The 23,817-nt window shown below is 40.2% G+C and overlaps 1 protein-coding gene across 5 annotated transcripts in view; it reads left to right on the forward strand.

Annotated features, from left to right (window-relative positions):
* The window catches only part of FRYL (FRY like transcription coactivator), a 262,703-nt gene that overhangs the window by 85,804 nt on the left and 153,082 nt on the right, over window positions 1–23,817 (forward strand). For 3 of the 5 annotated variants that reach the window (XM_080646340.1, XM_080646341.1, XM_080646342.1), the window contains exon 1: window positions 13,079–13,313. The exons of the other annotated variants lie outside the window; for them this stretch is intronic. In XM_080646340.1, the coding sequence (XP_080502466.1) occupies window positions 13,241–13,313 (73 nt within the window). In that variant the 5' untranslated portion in view covers window positions 13,079–13,240. Of the gene's footprint in view, window positions 1–13,078; window positions 13,314–23,817 lie in introns of those variants that run through there. 5 annotated transcript variants of the gene reach the window in all.

A 23,817-nucleotide genomic window follows, 5' to 3' on the forward strand; every position in this document is an offset into this window, starting at 1 on the left:
TTAAAATTGTGAAGAGTGTTATCAAAGGTGGCTCAAACAATAAGAACCTCTAGTTGATTGAAAATTTCCTATGCTACTGACAAAGTAGGAAAAATTCAGGAAGGCAAGTGTTGGCAGGAATTAGTGAGCCTTCACCTTGTGGTGGCTGCTTCTTAGATAAGGTGACCATAGGTCCTCATAGACCCTGGACAGTTGACGGTTTACATCTCTGTCCTGGCTTGTTGTTAATAGTAGTGCCTATTTCTGCCCTCAAAAAATGTCCTGCTTTGGACAATACATTTTATTTTCATCCTGTTCGTGTTTCTTAGAATTTTTCTTACACTTTCCCTGTAATGCATATTCCTCTTACTTCCCAATACATCTGTATACCATATATTGACAATGAAAGTACCTTAGTACTAACAATCTAGTGTCTTTGTAGGTGATGAATATACATTGTGTGCACTGTAAAAATATAAATCCAGTAACTAGCAGCCTTTTGAATATAAAATTTTAAATCTGGATTTTTTTAAAGCAGTATTTTCAAAAATTATTTCATAAACAATTTCTGGAGTCTCAATAATGAATTTCAAGTATATCCAGAAACAGTTTTTTTGTGTGTTTTTTTCCCCCATTGAAGAAGTAAGTGTCTTACCACTGGGCCAAGTGATATCAAATTGGTATGGCTTATTAGGGCAAAGAAGAAAGTATGATTACGGGGTCTGGACTGCTTCATTTTAAGCAGAGGAAGCAATTTTTTTTATTTTTATGTGTGAAATATATAAAAAGAACTTCAACCAAAAACTAGGAACAATTGGGCTATTAATAAATACCCTGTGTCAGGAGGTAACAGTAATTGTACCTCACAGCATACGCAAGCAATGGAATTGCTGCACAGGTAACCACTCCTAAAATACAGAGCTTAGTTAAAATGCTTCTTTACTGTTTTACATTGCTGATTTGAGGATATATTGGTGCACTGGTCCAATCTGTGACGTTTGTAGAAAATTTACACTTTTATAGCTATTACCATTAATTCAGAGACTTGGCATATACTTCTGAAATAAGCATTTAATTTGGACATGACCTGAATGTTTCCTATCTAGAAATCTAGATGGAATTCTGGTTCAAGTGTTTCAGGAGCAGATTCCCCTCATTAGTCACCTGTGTATTTCATTTGTTCTTTCCTAGTGCTGGATTTGAATTATTGTTTCTTTGTTGTTGTTTTTCTTCACTTCAGCCGAAGCCATTAATTTGTGGTTATTGTTGGCTAGCAAGTACTTGAAAATAAGGAATTTGGTTTTCCCTCCTCATCAATGGAGAAGACAGCTGGAAGGCTTGTGGGGTTGGTTATCTGTCCCTACGCTCTCCTCTCCTCTCTAGTCCTGACATCCCTTTTGTACTACATAGCCAGACTTCTTCTTGATGTGACCTATGTACATTTAGTACCGTCTATGCGGCCAGCTAGGCCTAAGGGTCACTTTTGAGTAGTTCAGCTTTAATTTTTTTACCCTATTCGATCAGTCACTGAATACATCAAGAAGTACGTCTAAGGAAAAATTGGAATCTGTCTTCTTCCCATCCTTATTGCCTTTTCCTGAATTGTTTTAAGTATATTATTCATTTTTAAAGTCATCATCTCTCACCTTAGCAATTTAAATAGCCCATTGAGCCCCGCCTGTGTGGTTAAGTGTTGTGTCGACCCATGAATCAGGAGGTCATCGATTCTATTCCTGGTCAGAGCATATGCCTGGGTTGTGGGCTTGATCCCCCGTGGGAGGTGGGCGGGAGGCAGCCGATCAACGGTTCTCTCTCATCGATGTTTCTCTCTCTCTATCCCTCTCCCTAAAATCAATAAAAACATACTCTAAAATAAACTTTTTAAAATAAATAAATGGCCCATTGACTTCTGTTGTGTTCTCCTCCAGTCCATTCCTTACCTAATTAATGAGTTTCCTGCTCAAAACCCTTCTATAGCATTTGATGATCAACTTCAGTATTTCCTGGAGCCCTGTGGGTTTTTCAGGGCTTCTTTGTGAATCTTCTCCGGCAAGTGGAAGAACCAAGTGGATAGGAATCTGGTGCTCTAATCCTGGTCAGCCAGAGTTACTTTGATTTTAATTTAGAAAAAAAAAAAAGGCATTTTTTTAACACTTCACGAATTTGCATGTCATCCTTGCGCTGGGGCCATCCTAATCTTCTCTGTATTGTTTCAATTTTACTATATGTGCTGCGAAGCAAACACAATCTGTTTTTCTTTTTGAGGTTAAGCATAAAGACTCATTCTTCAGAAGAGGGAGACACACATAGCCACACCCACATCGACCTTTGGGTCCTAACCCTCCCAAGAGCACCAAGATCTATTTCAGTCATTAAATTTTCCTTTAGCACCTATCATGGTGCTCTGCACAGTGTTTGGACCATTTATACTTAATATAATTGGTGACAAAATTGAGCATAAATCTATATTGCTATTGTTTCCTATTGTCCCATCTGTTATATTTTCTTTTTTCCCTTCTTTCCTTGTCTCCTTGTATATATTTTTAGTATTCTAATTTATTCTACTATTGCTTTATTAAATTCTCTTTTTAAACTACTTGCTTTAGAGTTTACAAAATCAATTTGAACTTATCATTGTTTACTTTCAAATAATAGCATAACATGTTATGTATAATAAGAACCTGAAACTTTATACTTCTTTCTCCCCTCCATCCTTTGTGCTATTATAGTCAAACTAGGGGCCCAGTGCATGAATTCGTGCATCTTGAAAGAAACGGTAGGCTGCGAGGCTGCGTTGGGCACAGGGGCAGGTCTCGGCCGATCCTCCGAGTCGCTCCCCAGCCCCTCACACCATGACCCTCCCTCCCCCAGTCCCCCGTCTGCTGGCAGCCCCAATTCAGCCGCCGCCGCTCCCATGAGCTGATGGCGCCAGCCCCACTCGCACCCGCTGATGGCCCGGAGTGATTGGAGCCGGCTCCAGAAGCAGGTGCGAGCGGCAGCTGCTGCCCTGATCACCCCTTAGGAGCAGGGGGAGGTGGAGAAGCCTTCAGTGGCGATTGGGACCAGCGCCAGGTGCTGGCAGCAGGTGCGAGTGGCGGCTCTGGCGCCGACTGCGGGTGCGAGCGGGGCCATCGCCAGCAGCGGTGTGAGAGGCGGCTGCTGACCCCAATCACCCCTCAGAAGTAGGGGGTGGTGGAGAAGCCAAGCCCTGAAGGGCGATCGGGGCTGGCAGCTGCCAGTTGCACCCACTGACAGCGCCGAGCGATTGGGGCCGGCACCGGGCGCTGGCAGCAAGTGCAAGTGGTGGCTCTGGCAGCCCGTGCAAGCAGGGCTGGCGCTGGCAGCAGGTGCGAACACGTGTCGGGACCACGGCTCATGGGAACAAAGAATTTTCAGTAACCACCAGAGGCTCTCTCTGATGACAGCGACCGGCGCCCTGCCTTGGTCTGGCGCCCCTGCCCACCTGTTGTACCATCCCGCCGTGGCCAACGCCTGCCATGTTCCGCGCGTGCCCGTTAGTGGTCAGCGCGTGTCATAGCGACCAGTTGTTTGGTTGTTCTGTCTATTTGCACATTAGCCTTTTATTATATAGGATGTTTTATTTTTTCATATGTTATAAACCTGACAGTACATTGTTAACCACTTTTGCTTGAAACAGTCAGTTAAAGAACATTTAAAATGAGAAATAAGAGGTCTTTTCTTACCTTTACATTTGCCTTTTCTGGCACTCTTCATAATTTGTATGGATTCAAGTTTTCATCTTATATACTTCCTGCCTGAACAACTTTATGTGACATTTTTTGTATGTAGATCTGTTGGTGATGAATTCTTTCAGCTTTTGTCTATCTTGGGAAAGTTTTTTGCTTGTACCTTGACAGGATACTTTCACTGGATATAGCATTGTAACTCACCAATTTTTATGCTTTAAGCTTTTCCGTTATGTCATTACAACTTCTGCCTTGAATAGTTTCAGATGAAACACTTGTGTTCATTTTAATCTTTGTTCCTCTGTAAGCAATGTGTCATTTTTTCCCCCCAATTTTAAGATTTTCTTTATCATTTGGTTTTCAGGAGTTTGATTATGGCATGCCTTGGCATGTATTCTTTTGGTACATGAATTCTTGCTTGAGGTTGGAGTGTTTTGGATTTGTGGGTCTTCATCAATTTTTCAGAAATTCTGATCATTATTTCTTCAGATAGTATTTTCTCTTTGCTTCTCTGAGATTCCAAAAACACATATGTTAGACTATTTGATGTTCTTGCGAAGTTCAGTGAGGCTTTATGCATTTTTTTCACTGTTTTGTTATCTGTTCTTGACTTTGGAGAGCTATTTCCATTTCTCCAAGTTGACTAATCTTTTGTTCTGTGGAATCTAATCTTTTTTTAGTTCTTTGCAGTGAATTTATTTTTTAGATATTTTGTAATTTATCTCAGTTCTATTTAAGTCCATTTTTATATATTCTCTTTTATCCTCATTGTGTTTACTTTTTTTTCCTTGTCCATTTTTTAAATAAATCCTTATTGTTCAGATTATTACAATTGTTCCTCTCTTTCCCCCCCCATAGCTCCCCTCCACCCGGTTCTCACCCCACCCTCTGCCCTTACCCACCCCCCCCGCCGCCACTGTCCTCATCCATAGGTGTACGATTTTTGTCCAGTCTCATCCCGCACCCCCCACACCCTTTTCCCCCCGAGAATTGTCAGTCCACTCCCTTTCTATGCCCCTGATTCTATTATATTCACCAGTTTATTCTGTTCCTCAGATTTTTTATTTACTTGATTTTAGATTCACTTGTTGATATGTTTTTGTTTTTCAATAATTTTTATCTTTACCTTTTTCTTCTTCTTCCTCTTCTTAAAGAATACCTTTCACCATTTCATAGAATACTGGTTTGGTGGTGATGAACTCCTTTAGCTTTTTCTTATCGGTGAAGCTCTTTCTCTGACCTTCAATTCTGAATGATAGCTTTGCTGGGTAGAGTAATCTTGATTGTAGGTTCTTGCTATTCATCACTTTGACTATTTCTTGCCACTCCCGTCTGGCCTGCATAGTTACTGTTGAGAAATCAGCTGACAGTCGTATGGGTGCTCCCTTGTAGGTAATTAACTGTTTTTCTCTTGCTGCTTTTAATATTCTCTCTTTGTCTTTTGATCTTGGCATTTTAATTATGATGTGTCTTGGTGTGGTCCTTTTGGATTCCTTTTCTTTGGGATTCTCTGCGCTTCCTGAACTTGTAAGTCTATTTCTTTCACCAGGTGGGGGAAGTTTTTGGTCATTATTTCTTCAAATAGGTTTCCAGTATCTTGCTCTCTCTCTTCTTCTGGCACCCCCATAATTCTGATGTTGGTACGCTTGAAGTTGTCCCAAAGGTTCCTTACACTATCTTCATATTTTTGGATTCTTTTTTCTTTTTGCTTTTCCAGTTGAGTGTTTTTTGCTTCTTTGTATTTCAGATCTTTGACTTGATTCTTGCGGTCCTCTAGTCTGCTGTTAGGTCTCTGTATAATATTTTTTATTTCAGACAGTGTATGCTTAATTTCTAGTTGGTCCTTTTTCATATCCTCGAGGGTCTCGCTAAATTTATTGGCCTTTTCTAGAAAATCCTTGAAAAACCTTATAACTGTGGTTTTGAACTCTATATCCAGTCATTTGCTTTCCTCCATTTCTTTCATTTGTGACCTGTTTCTTTGTCTCCGCATTTTGGCTGCTTCCCTGAGTTGATAGAGTGGCTTTGTGTGCTAGGTGTCCTATAGGGCCCGTGGCTCAGCCTCTCCAGTTACCTGAGGTGGACACTCTTGGTGCACCCCTTTGTGGGCTGTGTTCACAGTCTTGTTGTAGTTAAGCCTTGATTGTTGTTGGTATCACTGGGAGGAATTGACCTCCAGGTCAATTGGCTGTGAGGATCAGCTGTGTCTACGCTGGGAAAACGTCTGTGCTGGAGACACCCTTATGAGACAAGACTTGCAAAAGCCTCTGTGCTCAGCTTGGATGGGGCGGAGTCTCAGGGCTGAGCAGACAGCAGTGGCTTCCCGTCAGCCCTGCCCTATGAGGCCCCCGGGTCTCAGTGTCCCACGGTAATCGCAGCAAGCACCTCTGAGAGAAAGCCGCCCTCGATTTTCGCCCGCTGCCAGACAGTCCAGTTTCTCCCCGAATGAGTCTGGGTCCCCAGAGTCTCTCCCGGAACTGGAGTTTAGAGCGGTCGGGAGCTTTTGTCTCCCTCCCGATTGAGAAAGCCAGCTGCATACTCAGTTGCCTCCGTACCTCTGCACCTCCGCGCCTCCGTACCTCTGCCTTCCGCAGTTCCTCTGAGTCTCGGTGTGCTTTTCTCTTTCCTGACAGTCCAGTTTCTCATCGAATGAGTCTGGGTCCCCAGAGTCTCGCCCAGAACTGGAGTTCAGCGCAGTCGGGAGCTTTTGTCTCCCTTTTGCTTGAGAAAGCCAGCCGTGCACTCAGTTGCCAGTCCTCTCCGCGCGCGTCTCAGTACCTCTGCCTCCTGCAGCTCCTCTGAGTCTCAGTGTGCTTTTCTCTTTCCTTCTAGTTGTAGAATTTCCACTCAGCCAGCTTTTCTGTGGTTCTGGATGATGTCCGTTTTGTCTTTTAGTTGTAGTTTTGAAATTGTTGTGCGAGGCAGCAGTTTAGGTATTTACCTATGCTGCCATCTTGGTTTCTCTGTGTTTACCTTTTTATTCAAGTTTTTGAGTCTATATATAATAGCTTTTTAAGAGCCCATATGCTTAATTCCATCTCTGTCATTTCTAGATCTGCTTAATTGACTAATTTTATGGGTCACATTTTCCTACTTCTTGACACATCTAATAATATTTAATTATATGCTAGACATTTAAATGTTGGATTTTGTTAAAATTTTTTTAAAAAGTGTTGTTTTTTGTTCTGGAAGGCTGTTACTTGCTTATAGCTTAATCTTTTGAGGTTTGCTTTTGATCTTTTAAAGCTATGTTAAGAAGGGTTTTAAGTAACCACTGGCCCATTAGTCAGGCATGACACTTCTGAAGTATCTGCCGAATGCCCTGGGTATTCGACTATAATAGTTTCTCCGAGTTTCCTTGTTTTTGATGACCATGATAGTCTTGAGGAGAATTGGTTGGATATTTTTTAGACTGTTCATTTTGGGTTTATATGATGTTTTCTTTTTACTTAGGCTGGGTTATAGGTTTTGGGAAGAAGAACACAGAGGAAAAATGCCATTTTCATCATCAAGAATGTGTGCTCTTATCACTGATGAGTTTAATCTTGTTCTCCTGGCTGAAGTAGTATTTGTCAGGTTTCTCCACAATAAAATTCCTCTTTCCCTCTGCTATCTGTATTGTACCCTTCCAAAGAAGGTTACTAAGTATAGCTCATATTTTTAAAGATCTGGGAGTAATGCTCCTCCTTGAGAGTGAAATATCTACATAAATTATTCAGAATTCTTCTGAATGTGTATCATGGATCCCCAAGACCATCCTCACATTTAATGATCTGCTAGAAGGACTCTCAGGACACAGTGTGTCGTCGTACTCACAGCTATGATTAAGAACAGCAAAAGGACAGTAAGCAAAATCAGCAAAGTGCAAAGGCACATTGGATGAAGTCCAGGGGAAACCAGGCACAAGCCTTCAGAGTGTCTCCCAGTAGCACCAGAGAGGAGGCAATTGATTGCCCAGCATTGAGCTACGACACCATGGGTGAAACGTTACCAGCCACGGAGCTCAGTAGACTCAGTGCCCAGGACTTTTATCAGGGCTGATCACATGATTATCCAGTGCCAGGCACATACCCACATTTTAGACTCCCTAGAGGAAAGCAGATGTTCAGCATAATCTGCATTGTGTGTACCAACAGTTTAGGCATAGTGTGAGCCACTCAGATCAGTTCTGGGAATGGTGGGGGCCCTCTTGAAATTTAAGTTCTTAGATGCTAGCCAGGGGCCAATCTTGTAAGCAGGACTTTCAAAGGATACCAGTCAGGCCTGCTAGGGCAGTGGTCGGCAAACTCATTAGTCAACAGAGCCAAATATCAACAGTACGATTGAAATTTCTTTTGAGAGCCAAATTTTTAAAACTTAAACTTCTTCTAACACCACTTCTTCAAAATAGACTCGCTCAGGCCGTGGTGTTTTGTGGAAGAGCCACACTCAAGGGGCCAAAGAGCCGCATGTGGCTTGCGAGCCGCAGTTTGCCGACCACTGTGCTAGGTTAACTCTTTTTCTGCACAATGTGAGATTGATCTCCTCTTACTTTTGTATATAATCATTAATTTATATCAGTATAGATTCATGGATATTTATTTTATAGTTTGGGTTATAGTCCAAAACTACATTATTTTATTTTGTTGCTGAAATTGTTATAGTGGCCCTTTCATACTTTTGGCCCTAAAGGAGAGTTATTTTATGTAAGTCTTAGAATCAGCCATTTCTCCAAGAATCCTGCTTGCTTTTATTAAAAAATTTTCTTTTATTAAAAAATATTTTTTTATTGATTTCAGAGAGAGGAAGGGAGAGACAGAGAGAGATAGAAACATCAATGAGAGAGATACGTTCATCAGCTGCCTCCTGCATGCCCATACTGGGGATCGAGCCCACAACCCGAGCATGTGCCCTGACCTCTTGGTACGTGGGACAATGTTCAACCACTGAGCCACACTGACCAGGCACTCCTGCTTTCTTTCTGTAATGAAGTTTTAAAATGTTAAAACATTCATTGTAGAAAATTTGGGAAATGTGGTTTACAGTTGTTCATATAGAAAATAATAAATTAAGAATAACCTGATTCACACTCACAACTGTAAACCTACTTTTGTCCACCCCTGGATAAAGAAGTAAGTACATTAAGAAGTAAATGTTGCCTTGGCCAGTTTTGCTCAGTGTTTAGAGCATTGGCCTGTGCACCAAAGAGTCATGGGTTCAATTCCCAGCCAAGGGCATGTATCTCTGTTGCAGGTTCATCCTTGGCCCCTGTCTGGGCACATGTGGGAGGCAACCAATCAATGTTTCTCTCTCTCTCTCCTCTTGTTCCTCTCCCTCCCTTTCACTGTCTGAAAAATCAGTGGAAAAAATGTCCTCTGGTGAGGAGTAAAAAAAAAAAAAAGAAGTAAATGTTAACTACTGGTAATAATTATAGATAATTACTGTTAATGTTTTGTTGCATTGTTTAATGAAGTTTCAGAGCAAAATACGAAGTTTCAGAGCAAAATATCAAGTATTTTTGCAACCATTTTATTTTTTTGTATTTCCTGTGAGGTGTTAATTATCTAATACACCTGAGGGCATCTTTCCTTCCATTCCTAAAACCTTTCAGTCTCTTTTCTAAACTCAAAAAAAGGTGAGAACTTTTTGAAGAGGCTAAAATCGGTGGGGGATGTTGAAGGCTCTAGGAGTGACATTTTGTATGGAAAAATTTGGCAAGTTTCTTTTTTTCCCACATTAATACCATTTTAATAATTTCTGAGATAATTTAAAAAGATGTTAATCTGAGGAATAATCCATATATTTGCACTCTTCCTAAGAATGTTCATAATTGAAGATTTTTATTTCCTGTGGGTACATGGAACATTAGATTCCAATGAATTGTATTTTATGATATTTTCATTTAGATCCAAATTTTATTATATATCAAAGAACATTTTGTTTGGATTCTATCTAAAGGGCAGTTTTTGTTTTTTTTAAGGATTTACTGAGAATTTTTCCTGGTATACATTTGTGTGTGTGTGTGTGTGTGTGTGTGTGTGTGTGTGTGTGTGTGTGTGTTAGAATGTATACCTCTGTCTACGTTCTACTTAGAAATGTAAAGCAGGTAACAGGTTTCATGAATCCTCAGTATGCTAGTGAAAAGGCATAGAATTAAATGGGAATTGATTAAAAGGAAGAGGGAAACCCACTTTGTAACTCCTTGAGGACCCGCCACAGTCACCTTCTGTATCCCTTGCTGCGCAGTATCTGGCTCATGCCAAAAGGACCTCAGCAAAGGCTCATAATATCGACCTTGTGAATTTCTTTAAAATATTCTAAACTTTATTTTAAAATCATTCTTTAATATATAATAATCTAACAGGTGGAGAGGAGAATAGTTGAAGGAAATAATCCAAGACCATTTTTTTTCTGCTTTGCCAAGGACACATTGAACAATGATTTCTGTGGCCATTTTTTTTTATGGTAATGAGACCAAAATATATATATGTATGCTACAACTTGGAGAATTTTGAACTTACAGAAATAATAGAGTAGAAGACTGACATTTTGACTGTTCTTTTGGCAAACTTGAAATAAGCTCTAGGCTGTGGGTTTGTTTCTGTTGTTGACTGGTATGTTAAGGATAGGGAACTCACTTTAAGAATATTAGGAGTATTACTATTTGTGTAATTTAAAAATTATGACAAGTAACTGAGAGATTTGAGAAAGCATTCAAAATACAGTGGGCCAATGCCCTGGTCGTCTAAAAGGAGTGTGGAGTGCATATGTGGTTCTTCTGGTTAACACTTTAGCTATTTGGGCGATAAAAGTTTCATAGGATTAGGAGGTTTAGTAAGGGTTACAATGTGAATACTTTTCATTAACCCTTGTTAAAGTAGTGATTAATAGTTGGACTAGTACCATTACTACTTCATTAAAGAATGAAGTGTGGAGCGCGGGCTCTGCTTACGTGGGCCTATGGAATTACTTTCCATACAAATGAAAAGTGCCGTTTTCACCAACCCTCTGTCTACAAGGAAGTCCTAGTGTATGTAAAATGTAACTTTAAAAATAAACCCTGAAATTAATTTTATGCACCTGTGTCCCAAAGAAACTGTTATTGGCTTTGGCTGTGTGCACATAGTGACAGGCTTATTAGATAAAACAGAAACATTAAGTTTATTCTTCTCCATCCATGTAAACAAAACTTAAGCAGAAGAAAATCCTTTTTTTAAGGTTGTGAGAACATTACTTATTATTTACCACCCCACCCCTAAGTGATCATACTCTGATGTTCTGTAAAACAGTTTTGCTTGTTAGTGTTTATATAAAGGTTTACTAGAAATGGACCTTGGTTTCTTTGGTGTGACATTACAGCCAAATGGTATTAAGTAGCTTTTAAAATTTGTTGGAGGCTAGTAGGCTTAGCTCCATATGGGGTAGAAAAAAAATATGGCAAAATATGTAGTGTATGCCTTCTCACTTGCTGACATGGTTCAGTGCTGAGTCTTAGCATTTAATGGTGTAGTTTATATGGGTCTAGATCAGCTTATTCTCCTAACCTGCTAACAGCTGTTTGATGAAAAGGTTGTATTTTCAAATCACTTTGGAGAATACTTTAGTTAAAAAGAAAAATTATAGCCCTGGCCGGTTTTACTCAGTGGATAAAGCGCCGACCCACGGACTAAAGGTTCGCAGGTTCAATTCTGGTCAAGGGCACATACGTTGGTTGCAGGCTTGATCCATGGCCCCTGGTCGGAGCATGTGCGGGAGACAACTGATGTTTCTCTGTCTCTCCCCCTCCCTTTCACTCTTTCTAAAAATCAATGGAAAAATATCCTTGGATGAGGATTAACAAAAAGAAAAGAAAAATCATATTGTTTTGTGTACAACTAGAGGCTTTTGTTTGTCGACATACATCGTTGTTGAATGAGATGTAGGAGGTGGTGGTTTTGGACTGTGGAATGCCCTTTATTCATGTTAACACCTTGAGGCATTTGTGTTCCATTAGACCAGGGAAATCTCGCCCTTAACTGATCCTGAGATGTCTCCGATCGTGTTCAATCAATGGTGGTGTGTTATGGGAATCCTCTATGGTTAGCTTTTGCAGCCCTGGTTTGAATTTAGGTTTTGGGCCTGTTCAGGATTAGGAATGGCCTAGACTTATTCTAGATTTTTTGGACTGTTATTAAAGAAATGCAAGCTTTTAATGACACTCCCAATAATACTATTATCACTGAATATGTCTTAATGAATATGATTTTCCTTTCCCTTAGTGTATGATACTTGTACATGGAAGAATGTTCTTTTACCTTTTAATACAGTGCCTACATTTATTCAGTTCTGACTTTGATCACTGAATTTGCTTATTTTTATGGTATTTAAAGGATACTATGGTATAGATGGGTCAGTATAAAAATATGCCACATATGAAAAAGCACATGCCTTATGACCTTCAAAGTCATAGTAAACCAATTATGAGGTCAAGGCATTTTCCTTCTGCTGTCAATATAAAATACTTTTGTCGGGTTTGATTTGGAAATTTTTTCTACTGTTTTGAAGAGTTGTTAAGTTTTTACCAGGGCCAGTTTTCAGTTTTAAAAGTTTCTATAGAGTTTTAAAGATGTGCATTTTATTTGACAGGAGGCTTTCTTGCTATTCATTGATATTCTAAGGTTTTCAGGGGAATTTGATGCTATTGTAGTAATAGAAGACCCTGTTTTAAAATAACCCCATTATTATCAGAGAGTTCTCTCTGTTGAATCGGTTGCGTGCAGCAGAGGAAACTTTGTCCTGAGCTGAGCAGTTTTGGAGCTGATGGAGGCTCGGCCACGGTGTCCATTACATCATCTTTTCAGCCCATTAGCCAGCGTTCTCTCTGGTGGGTTAAGTGAGGCGGTGGACTCGGCATCATCATAAGCGTGCTGCTGAGAGACTCCCTGCTTCCTGCCTGCGTGTGCAGAGGGGTGGGGGGAGTTTACTACTAAAACCTCTCAAGAGACAACTGGTAGTGGAGTGGGGTAAATACCACTGTTGTTTTTCTTTTGGCCAGCTATTACAGGAAGAGATTTAAAGATATGTCAGATTCGAATTCACTTTTTATTTCTAAAGCCCTTTGCTGGTTAGAAACTTGGCGTCCAAGGGCAGAGCTCTACCCTTGTCTGTTTACTAGCAGTAGTGACTCCCCTGAAAGCAGCCGGGGACACAGCTCATCAAAACTGGTAACAGGAACATAAACAGGGAGCATTGCGGCCACGTGTATGTCTGCATCAGAAAAGGTGAGGATGTCCTTCAGGGCACTTAGAATAAACTTGTGAGCGTTCATTCAACGCGATGGCTCATCTGCATTCAGCAGCGTTCCACTATAGTTGTGCGTCACTGCGAGACTGCATGGTAATGAAGCCAAGGCACTGTGGGTCAGAACTGGCTGCCTGCGAGCTGAAGAGGGACAGCAGCTCAGCTCCGGCTCCGGCTCCGGCTCCGGCTCCGAGGACAGATCAACAAATCCGAGGCGGCTGCTGCTGCTGTGGCTGCTGCTGGCTGTGGCTGCTGCTGCTGCTGCTGCTGCTGCTGCGTTGCAGCCCGTGGAGACAATGTTGAGTCTACAGGATTCTGTGTTTTTTGAAATAAGCATAAAGTCCTTGTTAAAGTCCTGGAGCAGCAGCTGTAAGTACAATTGCCTACATGGGGGAAACGCTGAGTATGACCACTGCCATTCCTAGCATGCTCGTTCTTGAAACCAATCCATACCGAGGAATGTTTTCTTGAATGAAAATATTGGGCAGTTGTAATATTGGTAGTTAAATATTCTTTGACCGGCCTTGGCTTTTTTGTTAATATGGTATCATTCTGGCAAACTTTCGCTCAGTTGGTCAAAAAAATGGGGGAAAAGGATGACAGATAGATGCTGATCTCTGCAGGCTTACCGGATGCCGGTACTCTTCCACAGTTCCGTTAGCACAGAATGTTTGTTGAGGCAGCATCAGCTGTCTTAAGGCATCAGGCAGTTTAGTATAATGATCATAACTTCACCGTGTTCCTATAACTGAAGTTACAATGAGTAATTTTCACATGTGGCAAATTTCCTGAGAAAGAACATTCAGGATGATATACTTAACATTTCAAAGTTCAAGTAAGTCAACAAAACTAATGTCACGGAGTTGTTATTTTTGCATAAATCTCTTCCTAATATGTGGATCTGGCAGACGTATGGATTTTGTTCAGTATCTCCAACATTTTCCAGTGGTACTTTTCTCTGAAGATCTCTAAGCACTTCTAGAAATTATTTATTACCATAGTCACTTTTCTTTTGCCAAAATTTTCTTAATAATATGATACCAAACTAATGAGGTAAGCAAGCAAAGAGTCTGTTATAATGTCTGTTTTGACCCCCAAAAATTGAAATGTGACTTTTCCAAGGTCATATGGTGGCAAAGAACTGGAATTAGTACCTAGTTGTTCTTGCTCCCAACTGTGCTGCCGGGGCCTGAGCAAACGAATGAATAAAATATGACAGACTAAATTTAATTTTTTTCAGTTAACTCTTTACCAAAATATTTATTTAAGTGTAGTTTTGTTTTGCAAGCAAATAATATATGGAGGGGGAAAAAAACCTCTTAATATAAAGCATTGTAGAATATAATTAGAGGAGATTTGTATTATGCCAAATATACTGCATTTACAATCCCTGTATTTTATTTTTGATCTGTAAGTAATTCTTCCATATGGAGATATTATTGTGCCAGATGGCAGAAAATTATATTAGTTCCAGGGAAGTTTCTAAGTGAATATACATTGTTAAAATATTGAGAGAATTATAATTACTAATTTTAATTACTTTTACTACATTAGAATATAGAATACATTTTTAATCAGATAAACTCAAGCATGGTTTCTAAGCTCTTTCCCCTTTACCATTGCTTCTCTCTTTTCCTCATCCTTACCATATATATATTTTTTAAAAATAGTAATATCAGTTTTATGGTGAGAATTAAGCTCTAGTCAGTGGGTTCTTACAGAGAAATAGTATGTTAGGTTATGTCACAGCAGCTTGTCTTGTAAAAACTGAGTTTGCTTAGACACTTGTGAACTTTGTGGTTAATTTTTGTGTGTGACCATTTAAACATTTCTCTATGTCATTGCCTGAACCCTGAAACCGTCACAGCCAAATCTCAGGTAATCTTGTTCCCTGACTCCAGGAGTAAACAAAAATAGATGTTTGTAAAGCCTTTGCTGTTAGTGATACAATGATTCCGTTTGTGGACATCCCACTGCCCTTGGCCATTCATAGTACACATCTCTCTGAAGGCCTTTTTTTTTTTCTTTCAGTTGTAGAGCAGTAGGTTGATACAGAAAAGAAATTACAAGTCTCGCTGTTCATGAAAACCCTAAGCATGTCTGCTGCCTTAGCCATGGAACGTGGAAGAATGTTTTTATTTCTCCAGCAGCTGTAGATGCCTTTTTTTTTTTTTTTTTTTTTTTTTGGTCTTCACTTAGCCCTACTTTATTTTAAAAAGAGAACAGATTAAAGTATGTTAAATATCCTAGAGAAGGATAGTAGTTATCTGTCTCTTCCTAGGGATGTTTTCCTAATGCCAACATTTGAATCAGCCAGCGTTTGTTGAGCATATACTCCTTAAGAAAAAGAGGTGATCTTTGCTCTTAAAGAGCTTCTAGTTTAGTCAGAGGGTCAGTATACTAGTCCATGAAAAGTTAGCAGTAAGGAAGTTAAATGAGAGAGATTGCATATGCATTATGACTTGCCAAATGACTGTTACACAGGAAAAGAACGAGGGTGTACGGAGAGGGAAGGGATCATATTGAACCACAGTGGGCAGAGAAGACTTAGCGGGAAAGAATTTGAGTTTGGTGTTGAATGATAGGATGTTCTCCATGGTGGTAGGCTGTAGTGCCATCCACAGTCTCCCTGGGCCAGAAATGGGGGGTGAGTCAAACAACCCTTTCTCACCCCTACACCCTTTCTCTTTCAGTGATTTACCCTGACTTGCCATTCTTCCTTCTAAAATGTTCTTAATCTCAGTGCCTGCCTTCTGTTGCCCACAGCCACTTGCCTTAATTCAGGCCTCTCTTCGTTATCACCTGGATCATTGCCATGGCTTCCTTTTGTTCTGTTAGCATCTTCCACATTGCTGCCAAGAGTTCTTTCCACGTGCACTCGCTCAAAGTCTCTCCTCCTTACTTCATAGTTTCCCCCTGTGGGATGAAGTCTTTCATCACCCAGCTAGCCTTGCTCATTTTGTTAACCGCCTCTCTTGCCATACATACCTAGTTCTCTCTTGCCATACATTCCTATCTCTTGAGCATGCTGTGTCTGTATCTGCTGCTACCTTTTGCCTAGAATGCACCCCACCCCTCTGTCTGCTTCACAGTGAATTCTTACTCCTCTCTCTTTTTTTTTTTATTGTTTAAAGTATTACATATAGTATTACATATGTTTCCTTTTTCCCTCATTGGCCTCCACTCAGCCACCCTCCCCACACGGCACATGCCCTCACCCCCCTAATGTCTGTGTCCATTGGTTATGCTTATATGCTATCACACGATCTCACTCATTTGTGGAATATAATGAACAACATAAACTGATGAACAAAAATACAGAGACAGAGAAGCATGAACAGACTGTCAAACTTCAGTGGGAAGGGGGAGGGGGTAAGAGATATCAACCAAAGGACTTAACTTTTCTTGAGTCAGCCAGATACTTAATGCCTCATCTGTTGTGTTCTTTACTTTAAACATCATTATATCTTTACACTTATCGCCCTGTTCATGCCTTTTTCATGGTGGGCAAGAATTGACTGTGTTCTTTGTATACTCCCTGCTTAGTTAAGTTCTAGAAAATGTGCTTGCAACTAAGATCCAGCTTAGGGGCCACAGTCACTTCATTGGAATGGATTAGTAGGAAAGAAGGCAGGAGGGTAAACATGGGACTCCTCTTATGCTGTGTGATTAGTATTATACTAGTGATGTCTCCCAGGAACTATTCCTGAAGCAGCAGTGATGTCTCCCAGGAACTATTCCTGAAGCAGCAGTGCACAAAATGATACCTTAGTGATTTCACTAAATTCTAATTGGTGAAATTCTTGGGAAGAACAGAGAAAAACCTGATTTATTAATAGCCTCTGTAAATTAAAAAAAGAAAGAAATGAAAACAATTCTTCCATTATATAAATTATACTAGAGGCCCGTTGCATGTAAAGATTTGTGCAATAGACCTTCCTTCCCTTGGCTTCCAGCACTGGTTTTCCTCCGGCACCTGGGACCCAGGCCTTCACTCTGGCCAGAGTCTGCCTTCTTCGTCTTCACTGCAGACTCCGGAGTCCGCAGTCTTATCTTCACTGCGGCACTCCACTCCTGTAGATCCTTCGCGCGCCCCCCCCCCCCCCCCCCCGCTCCCTTTCATAGCAGGCGTCCTGTCCCACCTGGCCACTCCATGCCTGGAGCAGCTGGGTTGCCGCCATCTTTGGCCTTCTAATTTGCATACTCACTCTGATTGGCTGTGGGCATAGCAGAGGTACGGTCAATTTACATGTTTGTCTCTTATTAGGTAAGATATTTCAAATGTTGCCCCCATCTTCCCAAAGAAAACAAGAAAAAAATCTGATTTTTGTCATTGAACATAAGTTAATAGCAATATATATTATAATTCTTTATAATTAAGTATAATGTTTCATATTTATAAGATGCATTTGCCATGGTTTGTACTTATGTTAACGGCCATGTTTTACATTAATTGCTGCGAGGCCCTCTGGTTCCAGCCCTGCTTAGTTGGCAGAATGTTGTAGTGCTGCTGAAGTTTGATTATAGTTGAGCCTATTTCTCTCAGTAACAACAATGAGGTGACATTCACTATGGCCTAAATTCGGGATTTTGTCTTTGTGCCAACAGCTTTAGGCATCACTTCTTCTAAAAACAGAATCAGGAATGTTGGGTTATACCAGCTGTATAGTGAGGATGCTATCATTTAAAAGATTGGCTTAGTTCCCTAAAATTAATAAGACGAGGCAAGATTTGTACTGAGAACTATTCAGTTATATATCTACAGTGTTAAGGTCACAGATACATCCATTATCAATATTACACCTCTTGTAAACATATTAATTTATAGAATTTGCATCCATAATTGTATGACAGTGAATGTTTCAAAGAATTTAATATTTATCACAGACATGAAAGAGATAAACTGACTTAACCACAATTTTGTAAATTAAAATGTGAATAAGATATGGTATGTTAAGAAACTAAGAAACAAAATATTCATACAAATTTGCATACATTACTTGAATTTTTAAACACTGAGAAAAGTTTATGAATATAATTTTTAATGCTCAGAGATGTTTTTCCTGGATTGCAAAGAAAAGTAAAAAGTCAGCCTCCAAAAGTGCAATTATGCATTTATGTAAATTTCAGTTAAAATTTTTTATTTGATTAATAAATCTTTGTTATTTGATTAATATTAATGAATAATATTGAAGTACTTATGGGTCTGGTATTGTGGTACAAATTATATGTGTGTATACACGTGTGTGTACATTCAGATACGTACATACATCTATTAAATCTCATGTAATCATTATGAAAATCTGAGGAAAACTATAATTGGTGCCATAAAATTTATCCTTTTAAAGTGTATATTTCAGTAGTTTTTAATGTATTTGCAGAGTTGTACAACTATTGCCACTTTATAATTGTAGAACATTTTCATCACCCCCAGAAGAGACCTCATACCCATTAATCTATTTTTCTGTCTCTGTGGATTTGCCTATTCTGGACATTTCATATAAATGGGGTCACACTATAGGTGTTCTTTTGTGTCTGTCTTCTGTCAGCATATTTCCAAGGTTTGTCCATTTGTAGTATGTACTTGTACTTCATTACTTTTTTTTTTTTTTTTTAAGTTTTTTTTTTTAAATATATTTTATTGATATTTTTACAGAGAGGAAGGGAGAGGGATAGAAAGCTAGAAACATCGATGAGAGAGAAACATCGATCAGCTGCCTCCTGCACACCCCCCACTGGGGATGTGCCCGCAGCCAAGGTACATGCCCTTGACCGGAATCGAACCCGGGACCCTTCAGTCCGCAGGCCGACGCTCTATCCGCTGAGCCAAACCGGTTTCGGCTACTTCATTACTTTTTATGGTTGAATGATATTCCATTGTATGGATATACCAGATTTTGTTAACCCATTCATTGAGAATTGCTGTTCTTATAGAAGAGTAAATTGGTCCTCAGATAAGTTAGTGGTAAAAAATACACTAAGAACACCCCGTCACAAAAAAGAACAACCACACACCCAAGTTCTTTATCTGTAGAATTTCCATTAATCCTTCATATTTTAATTTAAAGGTTCCCCTGATTTAGTGATCCTTAGCAAAATGTGAAGGAAGAAATAGTTAGCAGTTTGGGGGCAGGGTAGGTGGGCAGGCAGAAGGGATAGCATGTGCTACAGGCTGGAGGACATGTGGCTAGTTTGGCTGGAGCAGGTATGGGAATGAGCTAGAAAAGTAGTCAGGTGCCAGACCACATGGGATCTGGAAGACCTTGGTATAGATTTTGCTCTTAAGCCTAAAACAAACGGAGAACCATTGATGTACTTTATGGCAGGGGTTGGGGTGATTTCATCAGACTTACATTTTTCGTGGGAAGGGGCGGGGGAGGTACAGTGTGTGCAAGGAGATGAGTTAAGATGCTTTTTAAGTAGACCAGATGTGAGATGAAGGTTGAACAAATAAAGAAATGTTATTTCTTTACTTAGCAAACATGTATATAATGCCTACCAGATGGGTACGTACTCTTTTAAGTGCTTTACAAATATTAACTCATTTAATTATGGATGTGGGAAATATTTAAGACAGACACAAAAGAACACCTATAGTGTGATGCCATATGTATGAAATGTCCAGACTAGGCAAGTCCACAGAGACAGAAAAATAGTAAATGGATAAGAAGTAAGAATAATAGGTTTGGGGTTAGATATAGGAGGTGAAAGAGATTTTTATGAAATGACTTTGGATGGAGCTCGAAATACAGGCATGGCTGGGCTGCCACCCATTCTTGTGTCAAACCCTCCACCTCTGATAATTGGTATTTCTTCCTTCCTGAGCCTTGCCTTGCTAAACTTTTTGGTACTCCATTTTTTTTTCAAATGTGGGACCCTGCTTTGTCCTTCATGAGAAGGAAATTTTCATCCAAAAACAAAATTTGAGAATTAAGTTTTACTGACATACCTTTTAATGATCAAACCCACCTAGGGATTAAACATGGATACATATTTCCTATTCTTAGACTTCACATTATACATCTGTTTGCTAGCATATCTGTTGCTCTTTCTTGGACCTTCAGGTATTTTTTACCTGTTGTCATACTCTTGAGAGACCATACTCTGCCACCATTAGTAGGTTTCTCATTACCTCTAACGTTACTGATATTCAGCCATTATGCATTCTTATGGCTGTCCTGATATTTAGAACCAGAAGCTGTTCTGACTGTCCTTTTGTACTGATTGATAAATATTTTAAAAGCCAGAGGCCTGGTGCACGAAATTCCTGCACTGGAGGGGAGGGGTGTCACTCAGCCTGGCCTGTGCCCTCTCCCAGTCCGGGACCCCTCGGGGGATGTTCGCCTGTCGGCTTAGGCCCGGGGGGAGATTGGACCTAAGCCGGCAGGTGGACATCCCTCTCGCAGTCTGGGACCCCTCGCTCTTTACTGTCTGCCTGCTTGCTGCTTCTTACTGCTTGGCTCGCTGCTCCTTAGCGCTGCCGCAGAGGCAGGAGAGGCTCCCGCCACCGCTGCTGTGCTCGCCAATTGTGAGCCCGGCTTCTGGCTGAGTGGCGCATCATAGCGACTGGTCGTTCTGCCTTAACGGTCACTTAGGCTTTTATTATATAGATAACACCTGACAGGTATCTGGCCTATTATAGTACTTAGGCCCCAGAGCATTGGGTTCTGGTCAAACTCTTAGACTTCTTTCCTGAAAGTAGCCATGTTTACAGTCTCATGATCATGTTGATAAGACATAGTTTGCTAGCCTTTTGCAGGATGGAATGGGTCTGTCTTCTTGATTATTCTTCCTTCTAATCCAGGGGTGGGCAAACTTTTTTTTTTTAAATATATTTTATTGATTTTTTACAGAGAGGAAGGGAGAGGAATAGAGAGCTAGAAACATCGATGGGAGAGAAACATCGATCAGCTGCCTCCTGCACACCTCCCACTGGGGTTGTGCCCGCAACCAAGGTACATGCCCTTGACCGGAATCGAACCTGGGACCCTTCAGTCTGCAGGCCAACGCTCTATCCACTGAGCCAAACCAGTCAGGGCGGTGGGCAAACTTTTTGACTCGAGGGCCACAGTGGGTTCTTAAACTTGACCGGAGGGCTGGAACAAAAGCATGGATGGAGTGTTTGTGTGAACTAATATAAATTCAAAGTAAAGGAGCGGAGGGGAGAGCAAGAGAACCGGATAGAACAGCTGGATCCGGCCCACGGGCCGTAGTTTGCCCACGGCTGTAATGTACAACATCCTAGACCACTGCCTGTTCCGCGGAATTTCTGACAATTTCACTTTGGTTGAGTGGTTTTCATTAAGCAGGCTATTTCCCAATTTAAAAAATTTTGCTACATAAGTAAAGTTTTAAGGGCTTTTATAAAAACAGAATTAAAGAGAAGTTCATTTGAATGGGGAAGGTTGTAGAAGCCAAGTTCCAAATAGATATGTTTGTACTGAAGATAATGAATCGTAAATGTGATGATAGTTCATAGTAGAAAAACATGAATTGTTTTAGAAGCTGTATTTGCAGCAATATTTATTGATCCATGTGATACAGAAAGTAGTTAGCAAAGCAATTTGTAAAAAATTGAAGTATGAATTAATATTTATTAACACTTAATATATTAGCAGTGTAACATAATAATAAATACAGATTTACATTAGATACATTAAATCCTTTTATTTTAATTGAAAATAAGCTTTACTGATATTTATAGCTGCTTTATTCATAATTACCAAAACTGGAAGTAACCAAGATGCTCTTCAGTAGGTAAATGGGCAAACTGTGGTACATCCAATCAATGGACTATCATTCAGTGCTCAAATGAAGTGATGAGCTATTAAGCTGTGAAAAGACTTATGGGAAACTTAAATGCCTATTACTGAGTGAAGGAAGCCAGCCTGAAAAGGCTACATACTACATGATTCCAACTTCATGATATTCTAGAAAAGGCAAAACTATATGGAGAGTGGTTGTCAGGGATAGGCGAGAGGGAAGGGTGAGTAGGTGGAGCACAGAGGACTTTTAGGGCCGTGAAACTACTCTGGGTGGTACTAGAACAGTGGGTACATTTGTTCAGCTCCACAAAATGTAGAACACAAAGAGCGAACCCTAATGTGAACTCTGAACTTTGGGTGATAATGATGTGTCCATGTAGGTTTATCAATTATAACAGACGTACTTAAGGAAAAACACTTAAAAAACATTTTAATAATGTACTAATGTCTTTAACCTGAAGTCAAAACTTCTGGGTAAGGGTAATGCCTTACGCAGTGCTCAGCAAACTCATTAGTCAACAGAGCCGCAGTTTGCCGACCACTGTACTAGGAGGAGGCTATGCATGTGTAGGGGGTAAGAAATATATGGGATATCTCTTTCGTCCTCTCATTTTTGCTGTGAACCTAAAACTGCTCTGAAAATAAAAGTCTTGAAGAAGAAGAAATGAAGCAAAAGGAAGCTTCACATAAAATTTTGGAGCAACATATGAATGAGTGATTCTTATTACAGGGAGACTAGAGAAGAGAAGAAAATGTTATGCCAATAAACCAGCCGTAGTAATATTCTTGAAAGTAAGGTTAGCATGCATTTTCAATCCTCGTGTGCACAGGGTGGGCTTCAGTTTACACTTGGATTTTCTCCTGCAGGGGGGTCGGCACCCTAGCCTCACCCCCGCAGGTGTTGAAGTGTATGTAGTGCATTTTTATTCAGAGCACCACGGGGCATTGTATTGCCATGGTTTGATGTATTGGGCCGACTGTGGTACAAATAGAAAACGGTCTCTTCAGCTGCTAAGAGGCAGATTTCTCAGGAATCTACTGGGCTGTTTTTAGGATCTGAACTTTCAAGTAAAATTTAGCTATGCAGAAAAAAAGAAGGGAGGGTTACATGCAGTAGTGATGGAATCTGATGACTACGCTAGATTCAAAATGTGTAAGGCACAGGGAGGAATCAATGATGATTTTAAAAGTAACACCGTTGAAACTTCATCCATTGAAATCGTGGATAATGAATGAAAGGCAGGGGATTGACAGAGCACCAAGGTACTGGGTCTGGGGCACAGACAGTGAGTAGGTTGAAGTGGCTGAAACCCTGAGAGAAAAATTTCTAATATGAACTGGGAGAATCATGTATGGCTTTTGTTGTTGTTGTTGTTTTTAATTAGGTTTTGAAATGTTTTCTTGATCCTTCATGTTGCTTCTTAGAGCTTTGCCCTTGACATGCCTTTATTGAACACTCTGAATTGCTTGATGGGTGCAATTTATGGTATTCTATACATAGGTTTCTTTATTTATGGTGTTTTTGAAGCTTTTTAATGATCAGAATAAGTTTTAAATCACATCATTGCATAGAACCAGCTGTTCCACTTCAGAAGGATGAGTGTAAGGCAGTGGTTCTCAACCCTTTCTGCACATTAGAGTCACGTTGGAGGTTTTTCCAGAATATATAGATGCCTGGGCCTCACTCCAAAGATTCTGATTCTGATTTAAGGAAGTGCCAGAGAAGCCAGCAAGGACCGGGATTGGGTTAGAAACCCTGCCTTTACCTTAAGACTGAGAGTGGGTATGAAATCTTTTCCAGAGGGTAGGATTGTAATAAACAGTCTGACAGAGACAGATTTTTATGTTTGCCAATTTACTAATTTACAGTGAGAAATACGCCAAGCGGATATTAATGCTAGAGCTGGCATACCATCCTTTGCTCTCCTTGTGGGGCAGGTCAGATACTGCTAAATTAATATCAGTTGCATGGAGAGCCTGAAGTTCATAGAAATTAATGTCTGCAATGCTCTGCTGTAAGGGCCAGAATACCCATCCTTGTGTCCGGCCTACAGGATTGTACTTAGGTGGATATAACATTTCCATCAGCAACGTGTTTAGTGTCAAGT

Source organism: Plecotus auritus (genome assembly GCF_963455305.1).
Source record: "Plecotus auritus genome assembly, chromosome: 1".
NCBI lineage: Eukaryota > Metazoa > Chordata > Mammalia > Chiroptera > Vespertilionidae > Plecotus > Plecotus auritus.